This window comes from Mandrillus leucophaeus, unplaced genomic scaffold (assembly GCF_000951045.1).
Source record: "Mandrillus leucophaeus isolate KB7577 unplaced genomic scaffold, Mleu.le_1.0 Scaffold209, whole genome shotgun sequence".
Classification (NCBI taxonomy): domain Eukaryota; kingdom Metazoa; phylum Chordata; class Mammalia; order Primates; family Cercopithecidae; genus Mandrillus; species Mandrillus leucophaeus.
In genome coordinates, this window is record NW_012102132.1 from 2,921,492 (window position 1) to 2,945,609 (window position 24,118).

Consider the following 24,118-nt stretch of genomic DNA (forward strand, 5'->3'; position numbering starts at 1 on the left):
GTTTAAAGAACGTGTCCTTATGCCTCATTAATCCTGTAGAAGTATACCAAAGTGAAAATATAACACACGGACAGGTTACAGTTGTTTTCACCACTCAAAATTTTTTGTTCTTTTACGCGTTTATTCACCAATTCATCAAAATTTTTTAAAGAAAATATCTTTTTTATTTTAAAAATGTTTACTTTTTATGGGTATATAGTAGGTGTATATATTTTGGGGTAATGAGATATTTTGATACAGGCATACAATGCGTAATAATCACATCAGGATAGATAAGAGTATCCATTATCTCAAGCATTTATCCTTTGTGTTTCAAACAATCCAATTATACTCTTCTAGTTATTTTAAAATGTACAATTAAATTATTTTTTTACCGTACTCCCTGTTTGGTGCTAACAAGTAACTAGGTCTTATTCTATTTTTTGTACCCATTAACCATCCTGCTATTCTCTACATCCGTGAATTCAGTTGTTTGATTTTTAGATCCCACAAATGAGTGAGAACATGTGATGTTTGTCTTTCTGTGCTTGGCTTATTTCACTTACCATGGTGACCTTTTGTTGCATCCATGTTGTTGGAAATGACAGGATCCCTTTTTTTTTTAATGGCTGAATAATACTCCATTGTGTATATGTACCACATTTCCTTTATCCATTCGTCCATTAATACTTAGGTTGGTTCAAAATCTTGGCTATTGTGACCAGTGCTGCATCAAACATAGTAGTGCAGATATCGCTTCAATATACTGATTTTCTTTCTTTTGGGCATATCAGCAAATTTTGGAAGACTTCTGTGCTAAGCATGTTCTAAGTCTTGACTGTAAAATGATGGGTAAACACTGATTAATGGTATTTCATTTAATAGCATTGACATTTAGTGGATGTGTATTCCTCCCTCCACCGTATTTTTTTTTTCTGAGACCACAGTTATTTTTGACAAGTTCCAAATTTTTAAAAGTTTAAATTAGCCGGGCGCGGTGGCTCAAGCCTATAATCCCAGCACTTTGGGAGGCCGAGACGGGTGGATCACGAGGTCAGGAGATCAAGACCATCCTGGCTAACACGGTGAAACCCCGTCTCTACTGAAAAATACAAAAAAACTAGCCGGGTGAGTTAGCGGGTGCCTGTAGTCCCAGCTGCTTGGGAGGCTGAGGCAGGACAATGGCGTAAACCCGGGAGGCGGAGCTTGCAGTGAGCTGAGATCTGGCCACTGCACTCCAGCCCGGACAACAGAGCAAGACTCCGTCTCAAAAAAAAAAAAAAAAAAAAAGTTTAAATTACCATCTCTTTTGTACTATCCATCAAATAATACTTTCTATACAAATCGAATAGTTTTTATTTTGTCATTAAGAGTTACAGATTTTCTTTGTTTGGAAGCACATTGCTCTGTTGCCTTTCTAAAATGAGGTGAAATTAAGCAAAGATGTAAAGAAACAGAGACACTGAGATAGGCTAATAAGGAAGACAAGATATAATTCATTTTATTTGATCAAACGCAGAATAATATAAGGATATTGATGCTAAATGAATGATTTATGAACAAAATCAGATTTTAAAAATTGGGAAATGTTTTTAAGTTCGAAGACTTATTTTCAGGGAGCAAAATTCTATTTAAATTTGCCTCTTCTCATGGTGCTGCTGATCACCATTTTGTGTTTAAGGCTAGTGCCATAATTTGTAACATTTTTCAGTTAGTGTTAATATTACTCGGTCAATCTACTGTTATGCAATTAAGTATTTGTTAGCTGTTGGTGAAGTTTTCATTTATTACCTTTTATTGTATATTGGACAATGTAAAAACAATCAGATAAATATTTTGTTTGCATTAATTTTTCTCACTTTTCCTTAGGCCTTGATGTTAAAAGTGAAGCATGTCAGCGATTTTTCCGAGATGGGCTAACAATATCATTCACTAAAATCCTTACAGATGAAGCAGTGAGTGGCTGGAAGTTCGAAATTCATGTGAGTCTTGTGTTTGACTTTAAAGGATCAGATTTACATAGTGATGCCAGTGATTGGGGAGGGGGTATATGTATGTATGTGTGGCTGTGTTATATTTATTCTGTTATAATTGAATTAAAAGGTCTAAAAATGAAAAACTTAAAAATGTTTATAAATTAAGTCTCTTGAAGGCAGCATGGTCATTTAGAATAAGCATGAGATTTAGAGTTAAACTTGGGTTTAATCTCTCCCCTGGGATCTCAAGTGTCTGTGACCTTAGGCAAGTCATCACATTTCATTGAAAATGTAATGCTATCAATTGTAAGGTACATCACTGTTTTATGGCCTATTAAGAAAAATACTCAAGATGGGGCATTTCATATACATCTGGGACACCAAAGGGTCAGTGTAGAGGTAAATGAGAAAGAACTTGCTATGCAGAAAGGGACAGCAAAAAACCCTGCATGTCTTAACCTTGGCACTTGGTGGAGGGAGGGATTTAAAAAAAAAAAAAAAAAAGTGAAAATCTGAACCACAAGCCAGTATTTACACAGTTTTGTAGTCTGAATTCAAATTATAGTTGTGATGCAAAAAGCCCTTAAGTGGAAAATGTAAAGTGGTCTCAGGTTGATAGTGCCCCCAAGTGACTAACAGAAGCAAACACAATTCCTCTTTGCAAATACCTTCCATTTAGGAAAACAGTAATGTATTATTCATTGATTATAAGATAGAGTCAGATTCCAGAGATCTTAAAAAGTGGAAAAAAAGGTATATGTCTCAGACTGATAAAATGCCATAATTACTCTAAGTCTCTGTTACTTTTGTTTTTTGTGTGTGTGTGTGTGTTTTTTTTCCTGAGACAGAGTCTCGCTCTGTCTCCCAGGCTCCCAGGCTCCCAGGCTGGAGTGCAGTGGTGCGATCTCAGCTCCCTGCAACCTCCGCCTCCCAGGTTGAAGCGACTCTCCTGCCTCAGCCTCCCGAGTAGCTGGAACTTAGGTGTGCGCCACCACGCCTGGCTAATTTTTGTATTTTTAGGAGAGATGGGGTTTCATCATGTTGGCCAGGCTGGTCTTGAACTCCTGTCCTCAAGTGATCCGCCTGCCTCAGCCTCCCAAAGTGCTGGGATTACAGGTGTGAGCCCCCATGCCCGGCCTCTGTTCTTTTGTATAATGTGGAAGTGGTCATGTCAAGCAGATAATGTTTTTGTGGCCTGTAACCTATTTCCCAAATATGACCATCATAAAAATTCCACATTTTCTAGCCGGTGGCTCATGCCTGTAATCCCAGTACTTTGGGAGGCCGAGGCAGGAGGATCACCTGAGGTCCCGAGTTCGAGACCAGCCTGACCAACATGGAGAAACCCCGTCTCTACTAAAAATACAAAATTAGCCAGGTGTGGTGGCGCATGCCTGTAATCCCATCTACTCTGGAGGCTGGGGCTGGAGAATGGCTTGAACCTGGGAGGTGGAGGTTGCTGTGAGCTGAGATCGTGCCATTGCACTCCAGCCTGGGCAATAAGAGCGAAACTCCATCTCAAAAAAGAAAAATTCCACATTTTCTGATTTAACATGTAATTTTATAGGTGTAGAAAGGGAAACTTTGGAAGTGGTGTCAGACTTTTGCATTTGACATTTAGCTAGCAAATTTATCTTGGATGATTGACATATTGTATTTTATTTATTTTTATTTTTTGAGACAGAGTCTTGCTCTGTTGCCCAGGCTGGAGTGCAGTGGCGCCATCTTGGCTTCCTTGGAACCTCTGCCTCCTGGGTTCAAGCTGTTCTCATGCTTCAGCCTCCTGAGTAGCTGGGACTACAGGCACATGCCAGCACACGTGGCTAATTTTTGTATTTTTAGTAGAGACACGGTTTCACCCTGTTGCCCAGGCTGATCTCAAACTCCTGGCCTCAAGTGATCCACTCTCCTCAGCCTCCCAAAGTGTTGGGATTAACAGTCGTGAGCCACTGTGCTCAGCCTGACATATTGTTTAGATTTTAGAATTGCTGCCTCTCGTGTACAAATTCCAGAGAGAAAAAATAGTAACTTGCATCTTATCTGTGGACGTAGAGCAGGAATAGATAACTTACAGTGCCTCTTGTATTTTTTAAGCCATAGCAAATGGCTTTTGAAAGTACCATATAAATTATGAAGTAAACAAATTCTAACTTGTCCTTTGATAATCAGTTTGATCCCAGTATTAATGAAATGGTTAGAAAAATGGAGAGATCATTATTTGTTAGGATACGATTAATATTGAAGATGTTTCTGTTTGAAATTGCAGTGTTTTGATCTTGTAAATTGCCTTTCCTCCTCATGTAACAGAGGTGTATTATTAACAATACTCATCGTCTGGTGGAGCTATGTGTGGCCAAGTTGTCCCAAGACTGGTTTCCACTTTTAGAACTTCTTGCCATGGCCTTAAATCCTCATTGCAAATTCCATATCTACAATGGTACACGTCCATGTGAATCAGTTTCCTCAAGTGTTCAGTTGCCTGAAGATGAACTCTTTGCTCGTTCTCCAGACCCTCGATCACCAAAGGTGTGTTGGTTTGTTATTTTCAAAATTAAATAATACAATTGTTTTGCTCTGACACAGAATCTTCAGTGATCTGTATTTAAAGTGTGACAATGAAATAACACTTTAAATGAAAATACACTCAACCAGAAGCCTTTTTCGTAGCTTTGTCATTCTGGTTCTGTCTTTGTTTTTTCTGCATGTATAATTATCCCCATTGTCTTCTGTCCAGCCTCTTTAGAAGTAGTCATAATTTGGGTTAGTAGGAAACACTGTATTTTTTCTTTGAAATAGAGTAGGAGATTATTTCTTTGACCAAGGACTCAAGTGTTGTTCTGTAGGGCCATGATCATTTTAGGCATTCCAAGATTTTGACTCCACAATCAAGTATATCCTCTAAATACCTAATAATACATCATAAAATTACAGAAATTGTTAATGAAATCAATATAGTAAATCTTCCAAATCTCACTTAAATATCTATATTCGGTACATAAATGTATATTTTCTATATTGGTGTAAACAGACTATATACTGTGAAAACTTCATCCCGAAATGCTGCTTCTTTTAATAAATATTAAGTAATTTAAAAATTTTAGATTTTAGGGAGACATTTTTAATATTATAGGTCTTGTACAAATTTCCCTTTTTCTATCCAGCCAGAAAAATTTTGTCATACATTATGCAGAACTTGGTTTATTCTACTAATAAGCTGAGGTTATCAAAAATATGTCAAACGTAAGTTGAGATTTTCTGATATTTCCCAGTTCATATAGTTGCCACTAGATGACTTATTTTTGCTTGAGTAGATCCGGTTAATATCTTAATAATGGCAATCTTCAAAATGAAAATTTTAATCTATACCTGTATTTCTTTTTAAATTTTACTTTTTTTTTTTTTTTTTTTTTTTTGCTCTATGTGCCAGTAATCCACAACTTAGGAGACTCACAGGAAACAAAACTTGATTTGGCGATGCTAAATGTAAAATTTTTAAATGACTTCTGGTTGAAGATAGTTTTATATCTTCGAAGTATAGTTCTTGCTATTAAACTTATAAAATACAGCGACTGGGAGAGTAGTTAGCCTTTCAAAGCCTTCAAGAGTACAATTTTAAAAAATATAGCCCAAAATATAGTTGTGAATCAGGGAGAAGCGTATTCTGTGGAGTTACCTACACATTTACTTGCTGTTGAAGTAAGAGAAATTTTATATAGCTAAACAAGTCTTCTATAAATCTGATTAAAAGGGGACATATTTGGCAGAATCTTCAACCATGTCCCTAGTTGGATGCAGATGTCATGATATAATGAAAAATCTAAGGGATATATAATATCCTCCATATTTTTTTTATCCTGTTCTTCAAAGGTGGTAGTGGCAAAATTCAGATCATCAGACTTAGTCGATGGAGGTAAACTTTCTAAGCTGTAGATTCACTTTCGGATACTGTTTGTAATGAGTTTCATTTACCTTTGAGAAATTTGAGTTACAGAGCTTAAAAGTCTGTTTTATTAGGAATATTTTTGAGCCTTAATCTTAATCATTTTCTGGAGCTCTTGGTAGGTCTTCTGTTCTACTTCAAATTCTCTCTACACCCCCTACCCTCCTGGGACATTGAACCTCTGTGGCCTCAACTTTTGACCCATGAGAAAGCTAAAGCTGTCAGGACTATCTCTGAGAGTGTTTCCTGTTCCCCATCTTCCCCTAAGATGTTTGAAGATGTTTAAATGAGATTATTTATTCAAACATTTAAAATATAATAAAAACTTCATTGGTTGTGACAAAAGGTCTCAGGTAAAATTCACCATGCTATCTTTGAGAAAAGGAACTTGTAGTAATAGAAAACTGTGTGGAAAGCATATGGTGAATTGTAGGCTATGTGGTCATTTTGAATTTTCTATTTAGGGCGACTGATCTTTCTCTGCCAGTCTTGACAACTTAGAGCCAGAGAAGGAAAGCTGTTGTTGGCAGCTGCTGAAGCTAGCCTATTAGCCTCAGTTTGAAGCACTCTATCTGAATATTCCCAATTGTTTAAGTGTACATTGCAGCCAAAGAAATACAGAAAGATTAGCTTTAGACTAATTCTTTACTGTGTCCACACCTGCTGTTTTATAAATATTGTAACTATCAAGTATATCAATCTAATACTCTCATTACAGTTACTGAAGAAATAAAATATATTACATAATGAGCATGTACTTTCTTACAATTGCTGAATGACAAAAGGGATCTGGTGAATTAAGTACTCAAGAGTTTTAATGGTTTTGAATTAGCCTTTCATGACTAAAAAGGAAAACACTATTATCTTATATTGAAATATGGTAATGGATTTATTAGAGAATTTAGTTCATTCATATTCTTTTAAAACCATATAAAAATTAACAGTAGGCCAGGCAAGGTGGCTCACGCCTGTAATCCTAGCACTTTGGGAGGCCAAGACGGGTGGATCACCTAAAGTCAGGAGTTCGAGACCAGCCTGGTCAACATGGTGAAACCCCATCTCTACTAAAAATACAAAAATTAGCCAGGTGTGGTGGTGCGTGGCTATAATCACAGCTACTTGAGAGGCTGAGGCAGGAGAATCGCTTGAACCCAGGAGGCAGAGGTTGCTGTGAGCCGATATCGCACCATTGCACTCCAGCCTGGGCGACGAGTAAAACTCCATCTCAAAAAAGAAAAAAAGAACACTAGCATTAGCTATCATATTTTCTTTTTAAACAAACGTTGGAAATACAGCCATTTATTTAGCATCTTTACTTTTTCCTATATATTTTTAAAAAATAGTTGTAGAAATTATTTTTGCTTAAGGCTTAGAAGAGACATTGTCTCTTTTGTCCCTTGTTTTCCAGTGGCTTCTAAAACATGGCCTAAATTTTAGAAGGTGGCAAGGTGTGAAAGGTTTTCTTAGGTACATTAATTTCTACGTATATTTGATTCTTATATCTGTATAGCCTTTTAATTCATCTTAAGTTTTTACATACAGACATGCTTTTAGCCTCACAACTGTTGTTTTGTGCCAGCTGTATGGTACTTTGAGCTACAGCTCTTCCTTAGTTCATCCTGTTGCATGGTGTTACTTCTAAGATAAGGAGAACTGGGTGCAATTCGTATAAGCAAAAGTATCAACCAGCATATTCTACTTAGGAACAATAGATACTAATACCAGGCCTTAGTGTTTAATTGACAATTCACTCTCAGGCTATTAGTTACTATGTTTATAGGGAAATTTTAATATTTTACAACTAAACAAGAAGTAGATTCAAAATTCATTACTAAGTAGCTGCTTCTTAACTCTCTTGAAGTCTATCTGCCTCCTGAAAATTATTTTAATATAAAAGACTTTCCAGTAATTAGAAGGTATTCATTCTTATATGGTGGGATATCTGAAATAGGAGCATGTTTTCTAATTCCTGTTCACCACTTACATTGGTACAAACAGACCGAACTATGCCCCAGTGATTTAATCTATACTTGCTACGTATACTGCTTCTGTCTCACAGATGGAATTACTGTGAACAAAATGCAATGTTTTGTGGTCCTTTGAAAGATGATTTGTTTTACTGAATTTACTATTTCTAGTATATTTCAAGAAGGCTTTAGTGCTTTTTACCCCTTGAAGTAGGAAGTTAACTTTTTTCATTAATTGTGTTACAGGGTTGGCTAGTGGATCTTCTCAACAAATTTGGCACTTTAAATGGGTTCCAGATTTTGCATGATCGTTTTATTAATGGATCAGCATTAAACGTTCAAATAATTGCAGCCCTTATTAAGTAAGTTACATTTAAAAATCAATGTTTAGTGCACCGTAGAATTGCTGGTTTTTGCTTCATAAAAATTGGGTTTTTCAAGTGTGGTTTCTTCAACTAATAACTTGGATTTTTAAAAAGTAATAGAGTTTAGTCCTAAATTGATTTTAAGAAATTGCGTATTTACAGGAGTTTTATATCTTTCTTATTTCAGACCATTTGGGCAATGCTATGAGTTTCTCACTCTTCATACAGTGAAAAAGTACTTTCTTCCAATAATAGAAATGGTTCCACAGTTTTTAGAAAACTTAACTGATGAAGAACTGAAAAAGGAAGCAAAGAATGAAGCCAAAAATGATGCTCTTTCAATGATTATTAAATCTTTGAAGAATTTAGCTTCAAGGGTTCCAGGACAAGAAGAAACTGTTAAAAACTTAGAAATATTTAGGTTAAAAATGATACTTAGGTAAGATACTTACCTCTTGAAATAATTATTTATGCCGATTTTAGAATCATACTTATCACTGAATTTTTCTTACAGATTATTGCAAATTTCTTCTTTCAATGGAAAGATGAATGCCCTGAATGAAGTTAATAAGGTGATATCTAGTGTGTCATACTATACCCATCGACATGGTAATCCTGAGGAGGAAGAGTGGCTCACAGCTGAACGAATGGCAGTGAGTCTTTCGATTCTTCTTTATATGAATAAGAATCTACTTAAGACAAAAAATTAGAATAGCTCTAGCTAAAAAAATTAGTAGTAGTAACATTTTAAAGTAAACTGGAATTGGGAGGTGTTTTGATTGATTTATAACTCTGTTAATCCCGAGAACTTTTTGAAATAACATAGTTTATTATTTGGTAGTGATATGAGTAACTTTAAAACATCTTTGATAAACTTAGTGATGAATGTGACGTTCTGAAGTAATTACTAGTTTGTTGGAGAGTGGGAAGTTGGTTGAAATGGAGTAGGTAGAGTTGATCTAGAAAATGGATTGGGTAGTATCTGCTACCTTATAAAGTGGCCTATTGTTCATTTGCCATTTACAGTTAAACGTTTTAAAACAGGAAATAAAATTACCAGAATAAGATCTACACAAATTGTTTCATCACGATTTTGAGAATTTTATTTTGATATTGAAATTTTAGGAAACTTTATGTACCATAGATACTTTGTATGATATTGTTTTGAAATGAGTAAGTATGCCATCTAAGTTACAGTGCCAATATTTTTTGAATGTATATTGTGTGACAGTCTTGGGAAAACATCTGTAGGAGAACTGTCCTTGCCCTCAAGGAGCCCTCACTTTAATAGGGGAGATAGTGATTAGAGTGTGTTAAAATGTATGTGGAGACTGCTTAGATACTGCCGTGTTAGGGGGTCGGGGTAGACATTTAGTTTCATACATATGATGTACGTATCTGCCTCGTGGAAAGTCCAGCACAGAGCTATTCAAAGTGTGGTCTGAAGACTGGTGCTGGTTCTTGAACAAGTCCTAGGTAGGACAGAAAACAGCAGTGAAGTGTTTAGAAACTTTAGTTGCAGTTTGACATTGTGACATTCTTACTGTGTTTTACAAAAGTATCTGTGGCTCTGCAGTGGCTCACACATGTAATCCCAGTACTTTGGAAGGCCGAGGAGAGATTGCTTGAGGTCAGGAGTTCAAGACCAGCCTGGGCAACAAAGCAAGACCCTGTCTTTATATTAAAAATATATGTGTATATATGTAGAATAACATAAAAACAACTATCTGCAACAGATTAGACATTAAAAACTGGCTCTTTATCAGCTGAGACATGTACTTCTCTAGCACATTTTGGGCCTAACTACTTTTTATTCTCAGTAAGCTAAATACTGCAAAATCATATAGTGTGGATTACTCCCTGTTTGTAGCATGAGTTAGCACTTTATTCTATTGCTGTAGATCAAATGAATGCTAGTTGAGCAAGCTAGCACAGTGTTACAGAAAAACAGACTGTGGAAGCATATGACTTGATTCATATTCCAATTCTAGCATCTGTGAGCCTGTTTACATTTTGTAATATAATAATGTATCTCTGACTAGGATTGTTTGGAAAATTAAAGAGAGAATGGATAAGCAGTAATAGTGCCTAGAATGTGATAATTGTTCATAAATGAAAGTAAAAAATAGAATGCCTTTTTACCCAAGGTCAAAACATAATTCTGGGGCGAAATTGGGATAAAGAACCAAAGATCCTAAAATTGGTCCTGTACCCACCCTACCATGGTGATTGTGTACTTAAATAATATTTTTCTGAGTAAATGCTGGAGTGTAGAATCTTTTTAATTTCAGTATTTCTAATTTATGGGAAGATTTCTGTATGTGCAAAATTGTTATAAAATTTCATAATTTTCCATTAAAGCAACACATAAGTATATTTTATCGGTATTATATTTTGGAAATGTGTTTTAAATTTCCTTATATTTAATAATAGTGTAAGCAATTAAGAAAAAATTGTTTTAATTTCTGCTTTCAAACACGTTTTTGAATTAACATTTAGGAATGGATACAGCAGAACAATATCTTATCCATAGTGTTGCGAGATAGTCTTCATCAGCCACAATATGTAGAAAAGTTGGAGAAGATTCTTCGTTTTGTCATCAAAGAAAAAGCTCTGACCTTACAGGACCTTGATAATATCTGGGCAGCACAGGTAAGGAATTTAAAGTGATGGCTATTTAGTTTTTTAAATAAAGATACTAAAAACTGAATAAATACAGTAGTAGCTGTCATGAAGTGGATGCAGGCTTGTATTGTTTGACTTTGAGAACATTTAAATGCTTGTTACCTTGCCAGGAATCTTTTTGAAATAACCAATAATCTTTTAAAAATAAAAATATTCTTTTATCTGTATTTGATAAAGGTTGAGAATTTGTCAGTGGCTTTTTTTTTTTCTTTCTCTTTTTCTTTTTCTTTTTTTTCTTTCTTTCTTTTTGGGACGGAGTCTTGCTGTGTTGCCCAGGCTGGAGTGCAGTGGCACGATCTTGGCTCACTGCAAGCTCTGCCTCCCAGATTCACGCCATTCTCCTGCCTCAGCCTCCCAAGTAGCTGGGACTACAGGTGCCTGCCACCACACCTGGTTAATTTTTCGTAATTTTTAGTAGAGGCAGGGTTTCACTGTGTTAGCCAAGCTTGTCTCGATCTCCTGACTTCGTGATCCACCCGCCTCGGTGTCCCAAAGTGCTGAGATTACAGGTGTGAGCCACCGCGCCCGGCTGTCTGTGGTTTTAAATAAAGGTGCAAACAGTAAAATCATAAGGAGTGTCTATTGAAAGAGAGTAAAGACATCTGTAATTGGTTTCTTCATAGATTTAATAGAAAGCAAAAACCTCCAGTGTCTGGAGAATTAAATCACTTGATTATTTATAAAGACCTGTAACAGTTATTCCAGAGGATTTATAACTCTTCAGAAGGATTAGTAACCTTTTTAGTTTTTGAGTTGGAGACTGCAACTCCTTCTACTAATGACAGTTTTCTAATCATGGATTTCTTGGGAAGCATTATTGAGTTGTAGATTATAAAGCTTTGTTTTTTTTAGTTGATAAAAACCAAGAAAACAGCTTTTCCTTTGAGTGCTTAAGGTTCCAGTTTTGAAACAATATTGTTAGTGTGCCTTATTTTTCTTTCTTTTTTTTTTTTTTTGGTGAGACAGAGTCTCGCTCTGTCACCCAGGCTGGAGTGCGCTGGCGCAATCTCGGCTCACTGCAAGCTCTGCCTCCCAGGTTCACGCCATTCTCCTGCCTCAGCCTCCCGAGTAGCTAGGACTACAGGCGCCCACCACCACGCCTGGCTAATTTTTTGTATTTTTAGTAGAGACGGGGTTTCACCGTGTTAGCCAGGGTGGTCTCGATCTCCTGACCTTGTGATCCACCCGCCTCAGCCTCCCAAAGTGCTGGAATTACAGGCGTGAGCCACCGCGCCTGGCCTAGTGTGCCTTATTTTTCTATTTGCAATATTAAAATTGTCATGTTAAATTAAATAAATTGTATTAAAGGTTTGTATGAACTGCCAAAGTACACATTAGCTATATTTATTATATCATGAAATTAAGTTGCCAGGTTTTAGATGGCAGTTCTAAAGCATTTTATAATGTTAGGTTTTTTTTTTTTGGAGACAGAGTTTCGCTCTGTTGCCCAGGCTGGAGTGCAGTGACTTGATAACAGCTCACTGCAACCTCCACCTTCTGGGTTCAAGTGATTCTCCTGCCTCAGCCTCCCGAGTAGGTGGGATTATAGGCATTTGTCACCACGCGGGCTGTGTTAGGAATTTTCTTGTGTTACACAGTTAAATGGAGGAGATAAGAGTACTTTATTAATAGTTGTCAGTAAGCAGTATACACTACTTAATCTGTTACTCAGATTCTAGTGTGTTGTGATTTTGTTTTTGTTTTTCAATAGGCAGGGAAACATGAAGCCATTGTGAAGAATGTACATGATCTCCTGGCAAAATTGGCATGGGATTTTTCTCCTGAACAACTTGATCATCTTTTTGATTGTTTTAAGGTAATTGTTAACATAGCAAAATATTACCTTTCTATTTCAAATATAATTGATTAATTAGATCTGTGAATTACTTTTAGCCAATAAATACTTCAATAGAAATCCCATTAAACAGTCTGTGGTGTGAAGGAATTGGCCATTGTTTTCTTTTCCAACGAGAACTTGGTGTTCATTTTCTTAATAGCCCCCATAAGGGAAACTCAGGCTATCACTTTTTACTTCTTTCCCTGGTAGTTTCTATTTTAGTTACAGGTTCAAGGAAATTGTAGGACTACAGGGAAGGATGATTGGTTGCAATAAACAGTAAGATGACAGCAAGAGAATACCAATATCTTGGTATTCTGGGGTCATATGTACAAGCAAAATATGAGTTAATCAAAATGTAACTGATAAGGTAGCCCAAGAACTCGTCCTACAGTCATATCTGCATTGATGCCATCATGTTGGGTTTTGAGGCCATGTTTTGTAACATCTTTGATTAGTTGCCAGGGTTAGGCTTGTGAAAGCTCAAGTGGTTAGTGAATTTGTGGATTAAGAACATAAAGACTTTTTGGCAGTTTGCACTAAGGGGTGTTCTATTAACAACTGGCATTAGATCATTAGGTCACCAAGGTTTCTTGTTAAAAATAGCAATTATACCGACTAGTGGGAACATAAATTGCTATAGCCACTTTGGGAACTACTTGGTATTTCTGGTAAAGTTTAAGATTCTCGTAACTCATCAGTTTGACTTCTGAATATACACTTGAGAAACTCATGCTTATGTACACCAGGGTACGTGTTCAATAACACTTGTAGCAGAATTACTTGTAATAGCGAAAAAACCTGCTATGTAGGATAGATAAAGCATAGAATAGATAAATTATGGAATGTTCATACAGTGCAATATTTCACGGCAATGAAAGAGCAACTCAACCATATGGAGGAGTCTAATAAACAGAAGGTTGAAGAAAGGAATAAAGCCACACAGTAATTCATACACCTTGATTACATTAATGTAAAGTTCTGAAATGGGCACAGCTGGTTTCTGGGGCGTTACTTGCCTTATATTATTTTTTACCTGGGTACTAGTTACCCAGGTGTTTACATTGTGTACCGTAATGTTGGTATATGCTCGTACTTTTCTAGATACGTATTTCACAGTAGAAGAAAAAATACCATTTTTACTGGCTTCCATCACAGACATATTAAATTAGATCAGTAGGGACTGAAACCCAAGAGTCTGTATTTTAAGCAAGTTTCACAGACAAGTCTTAGGGTCATTAAAGCTTTGCTTTATGGAAAAATCGCTGCTTTATGGAAAATTTTATTTTGAAGGGAACAAAGTATTGAGTGAATCTTTTGTGTGGTTTTTATATATTTTGTTTCTATGCATGTAAAAGTAAAACTTACTTACTTTTTCCATCCATTGAAATATCTCAAAGGCAGCTGAGGAAATAATAGAATTGGTCATCATGGGCACTGTAAAGATAAAGACTTTTGAAATGATATGTGACCAGTGATGCCTTTGATGAGAGAAGTAAAAAAAGGGATTGATTGTTTATTGTGTCTCCTGTATCCCTCCTCTTCTCAGGATAGTCTAAATACAATAATGGTATTAATATAATAATAACTCTTCATGTTTTTTCCCCTTTGGCTTAACATATGTTTATTGAGCACTTGTCATTTCGTAACAAGCACTTTTTTCCCAAGGTGTTGGTAAATCTGGCAATTCTTATGGAGTGTTGAAAGTTTCTGCTAAAGATGATTTTGAAAGGAAGCAATGAAGTCTGAGTCACCTTGTGATTCTTTGCAGATTGCAACCAAATGATTCCATCCTTCTGGGTTAGACTTTGCTTTATGTCCTTGGCCTAGTTTTTAAACATTAGTCTAGTTTTTAAACATTTGAGTTCTAAGTAAGTTTCATATCTTTGCCAGCACTTGTTCGTGTCAGAGTTCTGAATTTTTGACAATCTTCTTGGTGTTTGAAATGTTACCTCGTTGTGCTTTTAGTTTTTATATCCCTTGATCAATGATGAGATTGAGTATCTTTTTGTATATTTTTTGAGCTGTTCACTTTTTTTTTTTTTTTCTCTTTTGGTGAATGCCTGTTCAAGTCTTTTGTCTATTCCCCCGCCCCCAGCCCCATGGCATTATTTGTATTTTTTTGGATTGTAGTTCTTGATATATTTTGAATGCTAATCCTTGTCAGTTCAAGAGTTACAAATAATTTCTCCCAGTTTGGTTATCTTTTTCACTCACTCGATGGTTGCATTGGTTGAACAGATGTTCTTAATTTCTCCTTTCATGTAGTTTGTATCTCTAAAAGATGAGTACATGAAAAAATTCACAATACCATTATCTACCTAAAAAACAATAATTCCTTAATATCATAGTGTTAAAACTTCCAGTTGTCTTAGATCATACGTCTTCATTTTAGAAGTGAGTTTTGATCAGGATCCTGGTGTAGTCCATGTGTATGTCTTTTAAGTCTCTATGAAACTAGCTTCCTTCTTTTTTACTTTCCCTGCAATTTATTTGTTGAAGAAACTGGATCGTTTGTTGCCTTGGTGTCTGTCAATAGTTTTGATACAGAAGGTTTTGTTTTTTATTTTACTAGAGCATATCTTAAGTGGTGGTGTGCTTTTCCTTGAGGAGGAATACCTAGTTGTCTCTCTTTTTGTTATGTGAGCCAGATGTTTTTAATTGTAATCTGATATTTAAGTCTTATATTCTTAGCCGTTGTCATATTTCTTTTGTTATTTTGTGTAGACTGAAAGGAAATAGAAACGGGCGCTCACATCATCTTTGAAGACGTACCATATTAGTAATTCCATTGAACGGATCTTCTCTCATTAACTTAATCGTTCTTTTTTTTTTTTTTTTGAGACAGAATCTCTCTCTGTCACCCAGACTGGAGTGCAGTGGCACGATCCCAGCTCACTGCCTCCTGGATTCAAGCAATTCTCCTGTCTCAGCCTCCCGAGTAGCTGGGATTACAGGCATGCGCCACCACGCTCAGCTAATTCTGTATATTTAGTAGAGATGGGGTTTCACCATGTTAGCCAGGCTGATCTTGAACTCCCGACCTCAGGTGATCCGCCCGCCTGTGTCTCCCAAAGTGCTGGGATTATAGGCGTGAGCCACTGCGCCCAGTCAGCTTAATCGTTCTTCTACTGTTTGATGTGTTAGGTTCATTTCAGTTTATTTTCTAATAAACACTGATTAGCAACTTAGTCCATTTTCTGCTGCTATAGCAACACCACAGACTGGGTAATTTATAAAGAATAGAATTTTATTTGGCTTATGGTTCTGGAGGTTGGGAAGTACAAGAGGCATGGTGCCAGCTTAATCATGAGTTTTGGAGGGGACATTCAAACCATAGCAGTAACTTTACTCATAAAGCTTTTCCCATGTTGCTTAGCAGCATCCCTGGTCTCTACTCACTAAATGCCATTAGTACCCTGCCCTTTCACAAGCATGATAACCATGTTGTATTACAGTACCATTTTAGAGGTTTTAAAAAAATGTATTTTAGAGTTTTTAATTGGGTGTCTTCTAAATTGAAATAATGTATCATTTATTTTTCATTTTTGGAATTTACCCTGTAAAAAAATACCAGGCTAACTGTATTTTCAGATCTCACTTGAATAATTCTGTGCTTAGCTACATTTCTTTTGATGAATTTGAATATAGTTAACCTGGTGACAACTTATGAAGTGGTGACTAAATATGTGTTTTCATGTCACTTAATTTTTTTCCAGGCCAGTTGGACAAATGCGAGTAAAAAGCAACGTGAAAAGCTACTTGAGCTGATACGTCGTCTTGCAGAAGATGATAAAGATGGTGTGATGGCACACAAAGTGTTGAACCTTCTGTGGAATCTGGCTCACAGTGATGATGTGCCTGTAGATATCATGGACCTGGCTCTCAGTGCCCACATAAAAATACTAGATTACAGTTGCTCCCAGGTAAGAGTATACTGCTTTGCTCACTTTTTGTCACCTTTCCCCTTCCCCCTTCAGTTAGGATGGCTTAGTTACAGAATAGTTCTATGTTACTCTGACATTGTTAGTTTTTAAATGATCTTCCAGAGTTGAACAAAAAATTCATTAGTCTGCCTTCCTTAGAATGTGTACATCAAGGTTTTGTGACTCATCTGAAAAGCATTTTAGTCTCCTTAGGAGAAAGTATAAACAGAACAGGTTATACAGTGGTGGTATTACCAAGTGTATGGTTCTGAAATGCCAGTTTTGAATAGAATTCGAATATTAAAGCTGATTAGGGACTTCAGAGGGAAGACAAATGAGGTTTTCTTTGCTCATAGGGAAGTTAAGAAAAATTAATAGAATTTCCTAACCGTTAAAACATTTAGTGCCTCCACAATGAGCAAATCACACAATTTCCCTACAGTCTAATTTGTAGCGTGTGTATTTTTTAACACATGGTAAAGTGAACATTGAGTAATTTCTCACATGTTAATAAAACTATTTGTTACACTGATGGACTGGTATTTAGGTAAGAGCCAAGGAAAGCTTAGGAAGGTGTATTAATGTAGATACTACTCAGGTTTTGACTGTGATTATTTGTGACAGTTCGTTAAGTATTCAGCAAATTAAATAGTAATAAAGGCCTTGAGTATAAAGTATTTCATTAAATCAAGGGTCCTTCTGAGGAGTCTTGAATCAGAGCAGTATATTTGCTATCAGGGCTTTTAACTGGTAACTTCTCTTTTAAATATCTATTAGTATCAGTGCCTGGCATAGTGATTTACACATTCATTCATGAATAGTTACTGAATTTCACTGAATTTAGTAGACTGTTGCCTTTTTTAACTTCAACTTTCATTTATTGTTTGGGAAAAAATTTTTTAAAGTCATTCTCCAACTGCCACCTTTTCCCTTCTGCTTGCCAAAACTGCTGTCAAAGTGTACCTTTGATCATAAATATTTTCATGGCCTTAAAAATGTACACACTATTAAACTCAGCAATTCTACTTAGATAAATTTCTTCTCAGAAATAGTGAAAAAGGATACAAAGAGGTACCCACAAGGACATTCATTAGTGTTTATGGACATGAACATGTGGAAGCCTCCTGAATAATTACTTTTTTTTTTTTTTTTTTGAGACGGAGTCTTGCTCTGTTGCCCAGGCTGGAGAGTACAGTGGTGCAATCTTGGCTCACTGCAACCTCCGCCTCCCAGGTTCAAGCAATTTTCCTGCCTTGGCCTCCCCAGTAGCTGGGATTATGGACGCGTGCCACCACGCCCAGCTAATTGTTTTGTATTTTTAGTAGAGACTGGGTTTCACCATGTTGGCCAGGCTGGTCTCAAACTCCTGACCTCAAGTGATCCACCCGCCTTGGCCTCCCAAAGTGGTAGGATTATAGGCATGAGCCACAGCTCCCAGCTGTGAATAATTACTAATAGTTTATACAAGGTTGTATTATGGAGCCATTAAAAGGATTAATATCACTTAAGAGTATGATCCTAATTTTGCTACCAAAAAAGGAATATCTGCATTACAAAATAATACCAAACTTGAGGGGTTTCAGGGAAAAAAAAAAAAAAAAAAAACTCCACAAAATTGTTTTCCTTTCCTTGTATGCAAAAGTAAAATAATCCGAGCTTACAAAATTGTTAGTCACACAAACTTGCAGTTGTGATTACTATTGACTTTAGGGGAAGAGCTGAAGTAACTTAAGGTTTGAGAAGTAAAATATCATAATCGAAATAATTTTGAGTTTATAACATTCTTAATTTAATTTTTAACAGTTTATATCTGCCTCTCTCCTTTTTCTCTCCTTGTATGTATGTTTCTTTATTTTGATTTTGGTGATTATTTTTAAATGTAGTTGTCATTGTATTTATTTTCTTAGTCAAATATACATTTTCAGTGTTCTTCACTCTACTAAAAGATGGCCCATTTAGAGTAGAGTAACAGTCAGGGTCTTGTTATGTATTAATTCTGGATTTTATGATATGGTAGAATCTCTTAAAATACTGGCTAAATACCTACCCTCTGGCAAACTTGGAAAATCAAACTTTCTGTCAGTGTGACTAATACTTAGGATCTGCAGTGTGTGCAGATTAATTTCAGTCCATATAATACAAAGCTTTTATAACAGTGCTGGGCTTTTTGGAGTTTTGGTAGTAAATGTGAAATAAAAACAAACTTAAAGCTTTTATTATTTAAACTCTTTACTGTAATTACAACATGATGCTTGTGTTGCTAATCTTAAAAGAAAAGCTTTTATTTTACAATTCTCAAAATAATTTGAAAATAAAATTCTCCTGAGTATTGATCTGTTTAAAACATTGAAATCATTTGTTTAAGGACCGTGATACACAAAAGATCCAATGGATAGATCGCTTTATAGAAGAACTTCGCACAAATGACAAATGGGTTATTCCCGCCCTGAAACAGATTAGAGAAATTTGTAGTTTGTTTGGTGAAGCGCCTCAAAATTTGAGGTAAGACTTTTTAACATAGAAAATTTCAATATTTAAATTTATGTACTTTATTGAAAAGAAACAGCATATCGGCTGGCAAATGCAAATTTTTCAATTAGTGGAGTGAGAAGAGGCTATATAAGAAGTGTTTGAAACAAAAGAATCCTTTATTATATCTATCTCCTTTGTTTTATTAATGAGGAAGTAAGCCACAGTTAAGTGATAAATATCAGAATCAAGATAATATTGCTTTTGGGTTCTTGGTTCAGAATTATTATTATATACATACCATATTTCCAGCAAGTATGCCAAGAAGTTTCATGGCATGTCTTTATTAGACCACAAGGACATTTAAATTGATGAAAGATGACAAGATACAGTTTCATAATTTTTAAACATTTGTTTTAGCTAAATTTCTTTTTAATAGCTGTCTTTATACTATCTTAGGTATCAAATTTTGGTTACTGAAATAGTTTGTCCTATTTTCTGGTAATAGAGTTGGAACTGATAACATGAAAAGGAAAAATAATGTGAAGAGAAAGAGAGCAGGGTGCAACAGAAGGAATATTCACAGTGGAGTCAGGATTTCTAGGTGTGAATCTTGGGTCAAACCAGTAATTTAATCTTGTAAAAATTCTGTAAAGAATCATGTTTGGCCTAGTGTGGTGGCCCACCCCTATAATCCTAGAACTTTGGGAGGCCGAGGAGGGTGGATCACCTGAGGCCAGGAGTTTGAGACCAGCCTGGCCAACATGGCGAAACCCTGTCTTTACTAAAAATACAGAAATAAGCCAGGCGTGGTGGCATGCGCCTATGGTCCCAGCTACTCGGGAGGCTGAGGCACTAGAATCGCTTGAGCCTGGGAGGCAGAGGTTGCAGTGAACTGAGATTGCACCACTGCATTCCAGCTTGAGCAACAGGGTGAGACTGTCTCAAAAAAAAAAAAAAAAAAAAAAAAAAAAAACATGTTTTGTTTATATGTAAGATTAAATGAGTGCCAGGATCCTTTACAGGTCTACATTACTATGATTATAGCTCAGACAGAAAGAGAAAAGGTCATGTATATGTCTTTATTTAAACAGTTGAACTTTGTCTCACTTTTTTCCCTAAGGCTAGAAAAAAATATCAAATTGGAAAAGCTATGCAGATATAAACATTGTAAGAAATTGAGACATATATCTCATTAAAAATAATATTTATTTGAGGGCGTATTTTGAGTATGTTTGGCCCATCGTACATATGACTTTCGGCCTTTCTCAAATGAATGCATTTGGCTTTCGAAGTAGACACAGTAGTTTACATAGTCTTCCAAGAATAGTGGCCTCGTCTCCCCTAAAATAGTAGTAATGGATGTGAAAGTTGATTGGTTTCGGCAAAGGTAGCAAAACAGATTAGGTTTCAATGAAGATAGCAAAACAGATTAGTCTTTGTGGTGACACCTGTGGGCAAACTTGGCTACAGAGTGTCCCAGGATGTTTTCTTAAATAGCTAATAATTAATAAAATTCTTCCTTACAACTGTAGCATAATTTTTGTGATGCTAGTCTTGCAAAAAATGTTTCTATTTTATAATTTTGGTAATAAGTAACACAAGCGCGTTGGTACTATTATAGGATAGAAAATAGTCATCGAGGTATACTCCCATTTGGTGAAGTTGGTGAATACTGATGGATGCTTTTTGTGTAAAATAAGAATAATGTAATAAATGTCTTATTTTTTGAAGAGTTTAAGTTAGTTGTGATATTTTCATTAAAAAAAGTAAATGTACAAAAGTATAATTTTTAAATTATTAAATCAGTAGCTAAGAATTTAGATAGTACGAACTCTTCTGATTACAACAGAGTTTAATTGCCTAATTATATTGTTAAGTTCTTCTCGTTTCAGTCAAACTCAGCGAAGTCCCCATGTGTTTTATCGCCATGACTTAATCAATCAACTTCAACACAATCATGCCCTAGTTACTTTGGTAGCAGAAAACCTTGCAACTTACATGGAAAGCATGAGACTATATGCTAGAGGTATGTATTGTAAACTAAAATAAACTATGGGAAATAGCAGTGACCTTTTTTTGCATTAATTACCTTAGAAATATAAATCATGTTCCTTTATGGGTTTAAGATCCACTATTACTCCCAACTGTTAGACATCCTAAACTCCAGGCCAGCACTTTAAGGGTCTTCACTAAGTGCTTGCCTTCCCCCATTCTCTTTGTTAAATAGATTTTTCTTCCCTGCCTTGGGAGCTCTGCCTGCCTTTATTACAGTTGATTGCTACCTTCTTAGGAATGTACTTGACTCATTTCCAACCTTTATTTCCTTTACCACCACCTTTAGCTTTTTAAAAGGAAACTTGTTTTGTCTATGTCTGTTCTTACATTATAGTTCTTTTATAATCCCAAGCTTATGTTTTGTAAGTGCTTCGAGACTCCATGAATTTAAAAAACATAAGAGTAGAGATGGGAGGCTGGCTATAAGAATCTAGATGTTTACATTGGCATTCAAAGTGTGAAATTGTTTGAACATGTTTAGGATAAAGTTTCTTGTGATTTCAACAGATCCTGATTATAAGTGCCTGCCATATGTGGAGCCTTGTGTCAATGCTCTTTTGCCCTCTGACAGTTATGTCAGTCTGTGTGTGCAAGAGTAGGGATGGCTTCTCAGTATATATTATTCCTCCTCTGTCTTATGACAAATTCATGCCCCTTTCCCCATTGATACTTTGTAGTTTCAAGTTTGTTTCCAGAGCAGTATATAAGAAGAAAATACTGTATTACCAATGTTAGTGATAGAGTTAAACATACTGATTACTCAACTTACCATTCATTTAACATGTTATGTAGGATTTGCAGAAGCCCATAGTGTGTGTATGTTAAAAATGAGAATATTTATAATACTCAATATTTGAGGAGTAGGCTTTTGACATTATTGAATAAAATCCCCTGGTGCTTATGAATTACCAGATTTTTGCTTAATACTTACATACATTTCCTAATGAAATTCAGATAAACAAAAATTAAGCAACTCTTCTGATACTTCTGGTAATAGTGTTGACTCTTTGTTCTTCCATTTATCCCCTCGGGGCCAATAGATTATAGAGCTAGACAAGCAATCTAAGTGTTAGGCAGCTGATGAGCAACAGACAGTGATCTGAGCATTTCAGTCCTAGGTTCTTTCTAAGCAGTATAATAGAACGATCAAGGCAGTACAGCCATGTGATTTATGTTCTATACCAAAGGTACTCAAAATCATTGAGATAAAAAAGAGGTTTATGTGTAGTAGGGTTTAGTATATTATGATTATAATCTCTTCCTGGTGGTACAAAGCCCTCATGATTGCCAAGGAGGGCCTTCCCCCAGAGTAGAGCCATATAATCCATATGTGCTTTAATGCTGATTTTTATTTACTTCATTTGCATGTGGTGGTTAATTTCATTGTCAGAGGTCAGGAACCCTACTGTCTTACTAGGGTTTTTTCTGCTACATTGTAGTACAATTCTACTTGAGTTACTGCCTCATCTCAACTTCGTTGTCACAGGAATGATTACATTCTTCAGTTTTTCCTCCTTATGTTGTCTGTATATCTACAGACTGAGAGATGTGAGTCTGCATAGTCAGGTTGCCTAGGTCTGAAACATGACCCAAACATATTAGCTGTATGACTGTGGGCAGGTTATTCATGCTAGAATAATGTCTGGCACATAGTAAATTCCCCTCTGAATTTTAACATCATACCTTTTCTTTCTCCTAACCTTGGTACCTTTTCTTCTTCCAGTTTATTACACTACTCTTGATTAATACTGATGAGTCTGGAGATACTTAAATATGGGGGTGGGGGAAAATAATTTTTAAAACTAGTAAAATTCTTCTATTAAACTTTTTACAACGTTAAATCACTTCTGTGGTAACATCATCCAGTAACATTTCTAAATTTGCAATTCTAAAGTGAATTATGGTTTTTGCCTCTATAATAAAAGTGATAGATGAATCCCATTAGGTATGAGGCATTAGGTTACTTGGCATGATAACATCAGGCTTCCACAGTTCACTGATATTCTCAATTTCTGATAACCATTTTACCAATGGTTTGCCCTGCCTGTCTTTTATCTTCACTAGCATCTTTAGCTTTGTGGGGAAAAACATTTCCTCAGTAAGCATGATTAGCTGATTTTACCCCCTATAAACATTATTTAGATAAAAGAATGAACTTAGTAAAATTCTCTACAGTATTTACTCAGGTTCTCACTACAAGTGCTTTCATACACTGGTGCTTACTTAAATTATTCTTTAAAAGTTTTTCATATGCATACAATAAAGTATAAATCACCTTTTAGTTTTCACTTAAGTTTTAACTCATTGGTAGAATAGTCATTCTACTGACTTCAGTACTTATTGAAAGTTTAATTTACCATTTTTTCTTATTTCTGGATACAGTTGGACGACCCAACTTCACTGTAGGTCAGATTTTTGCACTCTGTTTACTTAGGACCGCCACCTTCTGTTACTTCTTCCCAGTCTTTTCCATCCAACAGTAACAGTTTTTAGGAACATTTTCCACACAAAAGGATTTCTTTATGAGTGTCATTCACCAGCAGTGCTATGTTAGGATGCAGATCCTGTGCTAGATTTTCTCACTTCTGACTCATTCCTACACATGAACCATGAAATACTGTTAAGTCTGTGTGGCTTCTGTGTGGTTTAAAAATAATTAAATATTATCCATTTTGTGAACAATTTATACCTTCCTGGAGAAACGACTGTTTTCAGGCGTGGAACAGGGAAAGTACAACATGATCCTTGACCATCCTATTCCAGAAAGTAAAGTGTTCAACTTTTCTTACATGTTGACATGTCAAAAGGACACAGGAGTTGGCTTTCACTGGCCATAATTAGGTCAAAATTAGTAATGAAAATATGAAAATACTAATGTAAACAAAAATGCCGACTAACAAATGCAGAGTATATGAT

The 24,118-nt window shown here is 35.8% G+C and overlaps 1 protein-coding gene across 2 annotated transcripts in view; it reads left to right on the forward strand.

Annotated features, from left to right (window-relative positions):
* Positions 1-24,118, forward strand: part of USP9X (ubiquitin specific peptidase 9, X-linked) — a 148,691-nt gene that overhangs the window by 45,807 nt on the left and 78,766 nt on the right. For both annotated transcript variants that reach the window (XM_011980179.1, XM_011980180.1), the window contains exons 5-14: positions 1,849-1,961; positions 4,263-4,481; positions 8,109-8,224; positions 8,415-8,666; positions 8,742-8,880; positions 10,727-10,879; positions 12,624-12,728; positions 16,469-16,675; positions 19,041-19,177; positions 21,040-21,173. In XM_011980179.1, the coding sequence (XP_011835569.1) occupies positions 1,849-1,961; positions 4,263-4,481; positions 8,109-8,224; positions 8,415-8,666; positions 8,742-8,880; positions 10,727-10,879; positions 12,624-12,728; positions 16,469-16,675; positions 19,041-19,177; positions 21,040-21,173 (1,575 nt within the window). The remainder of the gene's footprint in view (positions 1-1,848; positions 1,962-4,262; positions 4,482-8,108; positions 8,225-8,414; positions 8,667-8,741; positions 8,881-10,726; positions 10,880-12,623; positions 12,729-16,468; positions 16,676-19,040; positions 19,178-21,039; positions 21,174-24,118) is intronic.